At 51.1% G+C, this 8,424-nt stretch overlaps 1 protein-coding gene across 1 annotated transcript in view; it reads right to left on the reverse strand.

The window, feature by feature from the left end:
• Window positions 1-6,446: 6,446 nt before the first annotated feature.
• Window positions 6,447-8,424, reverse strand: part of C5AR1 (complement C5a receptor 1) — a gene marked incomplete at its 5' end in the record, with an annotated part of 4,082 nt that continues 2,104 nt past the window's right edge. The window contains one exon of the mRNA XM_008053376.1: window positions 6,447-7,479. Coding sequence (XP_008051567.1) covers window positions 6,447-7,479 — 1,033 coding nt within the window. The remainder of the gene's footprint in view (window positions 7,480-8,424) is intronic.

Here is an 8,424-nt window from a genome sequence, read left to right on the forward strand (position 1 = left end):
CCGGAATTACAGGCGCGCGCTACCACGCCCGGCTGATTTTTTGATTTATTGTAGAGATGAGATCTCGTTGCCCAGGTGGGTCTCAAACCCACGGGTTTTTTTATTTATTGTAGAGATGAGGTCTCACCAAGTTGCCCAGGTTGGTCTCAAACCCCTGGACTTAGGCAATCCTCTTGGCTCGGCCTCCCAAAGTACTGGCATTACAGGGTTGAGCCACCGTGCCTGGCCCAAAATGATACTCTCTTAAACAGGTTGAGTTAAGTAAAATATATTACCAAAACTAATTGTACTTGATTCTCTGTTTCTCTTTGTCTCTTGCTCGCCTCCTGGAAAATGTCAACTCACATGGGCGGCTCTCATTATGCTTCTATTAGACCTTTCTCATCTAGAGTGACACCTCTGGCTCTAAGGGGGTGCTGCTGAGGCAGTTCCCGTGGCTCAGAGACTGAGGAAGAGGCTTTGGCCACAGGTCTTGTGGCCTCAGGTCTGAAGAGTGTGTGAGTGTGGGTGAGAACCCAGGGCGGCGGTTGGGGTCAGGGGCCGGGTCAGGGGAGGGGACACAGCCCACTCAGCCAAGCCTACGAGGGCAGCTTATTTTAGTTTAAATTAGACATGGATAGATAAGTTTCTTGCAGGCAGACTGAGTTAAAATAGGGCGAGGGTTCAGATATCTTTTTTTTTTTTTTGAGTTGGAGTCTCACTCTGTCACCCAGACTGGAGTGCAGTGGCACGCTCACGACCACCACATCCTCCACCCGCTGGGCTCAGGTGATCCTTCCACTTCAACCTTCTGAGGAGCCGGAACTGCAGATGCGTGCTACCATGCCTGGCTGATTTTTTTATTTATTGTAGAGACTAGGTCTCACCATGTTGCTCAGGCTGGTCGCGAACCCCTGAGCTCAGGCAATCCTCTCTCCTTGGCCTCCCCAAGTACTGGGATTACAGGCTTGGGCCATCGCGCCCGGCCTCAGACATCTTTCTTTTTGGTACATGGCTTTCATGAGACTGGCCAGGCACACCAGACCTGACCACTTTGCGTCTGGAATGTGGATTTACCAGTGCTGCAAATCACAGAAACAACAAGAAATTACACAAAGCACAGACATGATGTTCTAAGGAAAGCCCAAATTTAGTTAGGCAATAACTTTTTTTCTTTTTAAAGCAAGATTTCTTGAGAGGACAGAAAAGCTCTTACAGTGGGAGGGGATCCAAAGGGGTTGCCCTAGGCAATAACTTTAATTATTTAGGTCTCTGTGGCCTTGGAAGGTGGAGAAGATGGTCATCAAAACTCGTGACCAGACACCTGTAGCCCTCCACTTTTAGCTCATGGTCAGTTTAGGAATTGTAAAAATACCAGGGGTGCCCACAAACTGTATATACATCTTTTTTTTGAGTTGGAGTCTCACTCCGTCGCCCAGGCTGGAGTGCAGTGGCATGCTCCCGGCCACCGCAGCCTTGCCCTGCTGGGCTCTGGCAATCCTTCCGCCTCAGCCTTCCAAGTAGCCGGAACTACAGATGTGCACTACTACGCCTGGCTGATTTTTGATTTATTGTAGAGATGAGATCTCGCCAAGTTGTCCAGGTGAGTCTCGAACCCGCAGTTTCAGGCAATCCATTTGCCTCGGCCTCCCAAAGTGCTGGAATGACAGGCTGAGCCATCGAGCCCAGCCTGTGTACATATTTTAAGAGATGTTAAGAGGTGTTCACCGTCATCAGAAGTGTCTGGATACTGATGGTAACCACTTTGAGCCCTTCTTGTAACTGCAGGAGTCAAATGTGACTTGTATTCATCTTTTGTTATAAGTATACATTGAGTATAATAATTGTGTGTGTGTGTGTGTGTGTGTGTGTGTGTGTTTGAGTCAGAGCCTCACTCTGTTGCCCAGACTGGAGTGCAGTGGCACACTCACGGCCACTGAAGCCTCAACCCGCTAGACTCAGGCGATCCTTCCTCCTCAGCCTTCCAAGTAGCTGGAACCAAGGCACATGCCACCATGCCTGGCTGATTTTTTGATTTATTGTAGAGACAAGAGCTCACCAAGTTGCCCAGGCTGATCTCGAACCCCTGAGCTCAGGAGATCCTCTCACCTCCACCTCCCAAAGTGCTGGGATTACAGGCATGAGCCATTGCATCCAGTGGGTATTATCATTTCAATACAGTTTTTTCCTTTCTTAAAATGTATCCTTTTTTTTTTTTTTTTTTTGAGTTGGAGTCTCACTCTGTCACCCAGACTGGAGTGCAGTGGCCGCTCCCGGCCACCGCAGCCTCAACCCGCTGGGCTCCGGCTATCCTTCCACCTCAGCCTTCTGAGTAGCCGGAATTACAGGCATGCGCTAACACGCCCGGCTGATTTTTTTATTTATTGTAGAGATGAGGTCTCGCTGCCCCGGTGGGTCTCGAACCCGCGGGCTCAGGCAATCCACTCACCTCAGCCTCCCAAAGGCGCGGGATTACAGGCTGAGCCACCGAGCCCGGCCAAAATGTATCATTTTTGGGGCATCTTCTATATACAAAACTTCTTGGGTTTTCGAGATGCCCATGCCTTTCCAGCATGTCTGTCTCTCTCTCTCTCTCTCTCTCTCTCTCTCTCTCTTTCTGTTTGTCTCCCTAATAAATTGTTTTAAAACTATCCCGGCCCCTCTGAGACGCTTTTCTGTCGTGGGCCAAAGGACCCACAGGGTGTCATGACACACCCACCAGCAACACTGTCACCGCTTCCCTTTCATAGCACTTCCCCTTTGAGAGTTGATGACCCAGCAGATTCCTGGAGCCACGAATGTGGCAATCTGATCCCTCAGCCCACTTCCCTCCTGGGCAAGGCTGGTCTGTGCCAGGCAGAGGTTGCCTAGGAAAAGCCACCGGGATCCCACTCACAGGCCTCCACGTGTTTCTGGAAGACCACCATTTATCTAATATGTGTATTGATACATTATAGTCCAGCTCTTGGGACAATTTCTCCTACCTGAATTGATGGGGGAGGGGGAGAGGGGACATACTTGCTGCCTATACCTTATAGGTGCTCAGACCATTTTTTTTTGTAACGACGGGGTCTCACTTTGTTGCCCAGGCTGGAGTGCAATGGCACGATCACAGTTCACGGCAACCTCGACCTCTTGGGCTCAGGCGATCCTCCCACCTCAGCCTCCTGAGCAGCTGGGACTACAGACATGTGCCATTGTGCTGGCTAGATCTTTTTTTTTTTTTTGAGTTGTAGTTTCACTCTGTCGCCCAGACTGGAGTTTAGTGGCCACTCGCGGCCACCGCAGCCTCGACCTGCTGGGCTCCGGCAATCCTTCCGCCTCAGTCTTCCAAATAGCTGGAACTACAGGCGCACGCTACCACTCCCGGCTAATTTTTGATTTATTGTAGAGATGAGGTCTTGCCAAGTTGCCCAGGCGGGTCTCAAACCCGCGGGCTCAGGCAATTCACTCACCTCAGCCTCCCAAGTCACGGGATTACAGGCTGAGCCACCGAGCCCGACTGATCATATCTTTAAATAAGAGACAGTCTGACGGGACTGCTGCAGGAGAACTCAGCTGTGTTTTCCACCAGAGACAGGCAAAATGTTGGCCCCATGTGGAAGGTGGTGTTCCCTAGACTCTCAGTCTATTCTCTCAGATGGTGAGGGGACCAGATGCCCGTGTCCTTGGATAGGGTGGCCATCAGTCCTGCATGGCTGCTGAGTGCTTAAAACTGAAACATGGTTTTTTCTTTTCTTTGTAGAGATGGGATCTCGCTGTGTTGCCCAGGCTGGTCTTGAAATCCTGGGCTCAAGCGATCCTCCCTTGCCTCAGCCTCCCAAAGTGCTGGGATTGCAGACGTAAACCACCACACTGAGCTGAAATTGAGACATGTCCTGAGTGTAACATCCTCACGGGATTTCAAAGACTTGGTACCAAAATAATAATTACAAATAATATTTTGGCTATATTGCATTAAATAAATATATTATTAATTGTATTATTGTTATTTTACATATTGTCACATAGTAACAATATAAATATATGAATAGCATTAGTATAACTATACCAATACACATATATAAAGTTGTGTTACAGATTTCATATGTTGTATAATTCTATACTATATTGATATTTATATAATATACTATTTACATAATTCAATTTATATATGTCAATATTATTGTTCTTAATATGGCATAATTATATTGCATTAGTCAAGTTTTACTATGATTATTTCATCAGTTTTTATTATTTCTTTTTTTTTTGAGTCGGAGTCTCATTCTGTCACCCAGGCTGGAGGTGCAGGGGCAGCCTTGACTTGCTGGACTCAGGCAATCCTCCCGCCTCAGCCTTCCAAGTAGCTGGAACCACAAGGGTGCACCACCTTGCCCAGCTAATTTTTTTATTTATTATAGAGACGAGATCTCGCCAAGTTGCCCAGGCTGGTCTTGAACCCCTGGGCTCAGGTAATCCTCTCACCTCCACCTCCCAAGATGCTGGGACTACAAGCATGACCCACCACACCTGGCTGTTTTTATTATTTCATCTGTTGCTTTTTTCCTCTTTTTTTTTTGAATCAGGGTCTCATCTGTACCCAGGCTGAAGTGTGGTGGCATGATCACAGCTCACTGCTGTCTCCAACTTCTGGGTTCAGGCAATCCCTCTGCCTCAGCCTCCTGAGTTGCTGGGACCACAGGCACGCATCACGACGCCCAGATAATTTTTTGATTTTTGTATAGAGACAAAGTCTCACTATGTTTCCTAGGCCGATCTCAAACTCCTGGTCAAGTGATCCTCCCACCTCAGCCTCCCAAAGTGCTGGGATTACAGGCATGAGCCACCGTGCCCGGCCTTCTTTTTGCTTTTTGAATGTGGCTACTGGAAAGTGTTAAACCACACACCTGGCTCACATCATGTATCTGTTGGATACTGTGTTCCTAGACAAGGCACACACATGCACGCAGGGACTCACCACACGAAGATGACATGATAAAGGCCATCATTCATTATAAATGGCACAACATGTCAATATTTATTATGTTTTATTTTCATCATTAAAGTCACGCATAGTAGTTGTTTAAAAGCTCAGAGGGTTACATATAGTACGATTCCACTGAATAACACTCCTGAAACAACAGAATCCTAGGAACGGAGAGCGGATTTGTGGCCCCCAGGGGTCAGGCACAGGGCCGGGAGGGTGGCGGGGAGTGGGCATCCTGGGATCCTTGCTGTGACGGGAATGTCCTACATCTTCACCATGTCAGCCTCCGTCTCCTGGTTGTGAGGCTGGAGCTTTGCAGGATGTTTGACTGGGGGAGATCAGGTGAAGGCTCCTCAGGACTCCTCTGTGCCACTATGGCAACTGCATTGAGTTTGCAATGATCTCAAAATGAAAGCTCCCTTTTTCATTTTTTTTATTTTATTGTTTTGAGTCCGGGTCTCACTCTGTCACCCAGGCCGGAATGCGGGGGCACGATCACGGCTCACCACAGCCTCGACCTCCTGGGCTCAGGCGATCCTCTTGCCTCAGCCTCCCAAGTAGCTGAGATTAAAAGTAGGCACCACCATGCCTGGCTATTTTTGATTTTTTACAGAGATGAGGTATTTTTTGGTAGACAACTATGATGTCCAGGCTGGTCTCAAATTCCTGGGTTCAAGCGATCCTCCAGCCTCAGCCTCCCAAAGTGCTAGGATTACGTGCATGAGCCACTGTACCTGGCCTCTGTTTTTCAAAAGCCTTAGATGGAGAGACACACTGGGGCTCCCTGGAAGGAAGTGTTAAACTTGGAAGTGAGGAAGAATGGGAAGAGTTAGCCTGGAAGTAGATGGCGGTTTTGCGTTCCATCTCCAAGTGGCTACCCAGAGAAGACAGGTTTGACAGTGCCTCATCTCCTTGGCCACAGTATTTTTATTTTTTTTGAGTTGGAGTCTCACTCTGTCGCCCAGGCTGGAGTGCAGTGGCATGCATGCTCACGGCCACCCCAGCATTGACCTGCTGGGCTCCGGCGATCCTTCCGCCTCAGCCTTCCAAGTAACCAGAACTACGGGCGCGCGCTACCACGCCCAGCTAATTTTTGATTTATTGTAGAGAAGAGGTCTCGCCAGGTTGCCTGGGCTGGTCTCGAACCCTCAGGCTCAGACAATCCAACCGCCTCGGCCTCCCAAAGTGCTGGGATGACAGGCTGAGCCACCGAGCCTGGCCTTTTTTTTTTTTTAATAGAGATAGAATCTCTCTAGATTGCCCAGGCTGGTTTCAAACTCCTGGGCTCAAGCAATTCTCCCACCTCGGCCTCCCAAAGTGCTGGGATGACAGGCATGAGCCACCACATCTGCTTTTTTTTTTTTTTTTTTTTTTTTTAAATTTAGGGACAAGTCTGGAAAAGATAGGAGGCAGCGAGTTTGCTAAGGCGACACCACTCCACCAAGAGCAGAGTTAAAACAAGCAGCATGAGAGTGGCTGGAAAGCAAGGGACTCCCACCACTCACACCACCTGGCTCTTCTCAGACGGGGTGTCCACAGTGGAGCGTGTGAATGACTTGCTCTCCCTGACCCCGGACTCCTCGGTCAGCACGTTCCGGAGGATGTTCGGGAGGGACTTGAGCAGCCGGCCCTGGAAGCCCTGGCCAGCCACCACGTAGATGATGGGGTTGATGCAGCAGTTGACGTAAGCCACAGAGACACACAGGGAGTCCACCCTCTGCACCTGCTTGAACATGTCATCGGACGGCAGCAGCAAGGCCATCATCATCCCGGTCACCTGGTACGGCAGCCAGAGGACGAAGAAGCTGGTCACCACCGCCACCACCACCTTGAGCGTCTTGGTGGACCGCGTGGCCCGGCGACGCCACGTCCGGAGCAGGAGGAAGGTGTAACAGCCGGTGAGCGTGAGCAGCGGCCCCAGGAAGCCCACGACCAGCCGGACAGTGGCCACCGCGCGCTCCGTGCGCCGGCCGTCCTTGCCGTAGCTGACCCCGCACAGCGTCTTGGGCGGGAAGTGCTCCACAAACACCTGGCGGTACAGGAACGAGGGGATGGTCAGGAGCAGGGCCACGGCCCAGGCCACGCCACAGGCCACCCAGGCCACGCCGGCACCCCGGTAGTTCTGGCACCAGATGGGGTTGACCACCAGCATGAAGCGGTCGGCGCTGATGGTGGTCAGGAGCAGAACGCTGGCGTACATGTTGAACAGGATGAGGGAGGGCAGGACGCGGCAGGCCACCTCGCCGAAGGGCCAGTGGCCGTGCTGCACGATGGACGTGAACAGGATGGGCAGCGCCAGGCAGGAGAGGAGGTCGGCCATCGCCAGGTTGAGGAACCAGATGGGGTTGACGGCCCGCCTGGCCTCGGACGCCGTCACCCAGACCACCAGGGCGTTGCCTGGCACGCCCACCAGGAAGACAACCGTGTACATGACCAAGGCCACGGTGTCCCAAACCCGAATCTTCCCAGAAGACTGATCCACAAGGGTGTTGGGGTCCGTGGGTAATGAGTCATAGTTGCTGTATTCCGGGCTGCTGTTGATGAGGGCCTGGGTGGAATCAGAGAGGCCGAAGAGGGTGAGTCTGCAGTGCACGTGCAGGGACGGGGTGGAGGGTGGGGGGGTGGCCCTGCCCAGGTGTGTGTCCTTTGGCCCATGTGAGCCTCAGAGCTCTCCCAGGAAATGGGGGTACTGAGGGTTAAGTCGGCGGGGTGTTGTTTATTTATTGTTTTAGAGTCGAGGTCTCACTCTGTCGCCCAAGTTGGAGTGCAGCGGCATAATGACGGCTCACTGCAGCCTCGATTTCCTGAGCTCAGGCAAGCCTCCAGCCTCAGCTTCTCAAGCAGCTGGGACTACAGATGCACACCCCCACGCCCAGCTAATTTTTTGATTTATTGTAGAGATGGGGTCTGGCCAAGTTGCCCAGGCGGGTCTTGAAACCCTTGGCTCAAGCAACCCTCTCTCCTCTGCCTCCCAAAGTGCTAGGATTTCAGGTGTGAGCCACTGAGCCTGGCTTTTTATTTTTTAATTTACTTCTTGGCACAGCTGCCTCTCTTCTTGGGAGACTGAGATTGTTCACAGTGCCAGCCCTGAACATAATATTTGGGGTCAGCAAGTGGAAGACTAACAAGTAAGAATAAGAACTAGGTTTGTCCTTGCCATGGGGAGGACAGAAGATGAAAGGAATGAAGAAGAATGGCAAGTTCAAGAACAAAGGGGACCCCAGCACACCGATTATGGTCTCCAAAAACCATTTGCCATTTAAAGGAACCAGAAGTAGCCGGCTCGGTGGCTCAGCCTGTAATCCCGCGCCTTTAGGAGGCTGAGGTGAGTGGATTGCCCGAGCCCGTGGGTTCGAGACCCGCCTGGGCAGCGAGACCTCATCTCTACAATAAATTAAAAAAAAAAAAACCAGCCAGGTGTGGTAGCGCATGCCTGTAATTCCAGCCACTTGGAAGGCTGAGGCGGAAGGATCGCCGGA

The sequence above is a fragment of the Carlito syrichta genome, unplaced genomic scaffold (genome assembly GCF_000164805.1).
Source record: "Carlito syrichta isolate Samal-C Ts95f unplaced genomic scaffold, Tarsius_syrichta-2.0.1 Scaffold288135, whole genome shotgun sequence".
Classification (NCBI taxonomy): domain Eukaryota; kingdom Metazoa; phylum Chordata; class Mammalia; order Primates; family Tarsiidae; genus Carlito; species Carlito syrichta.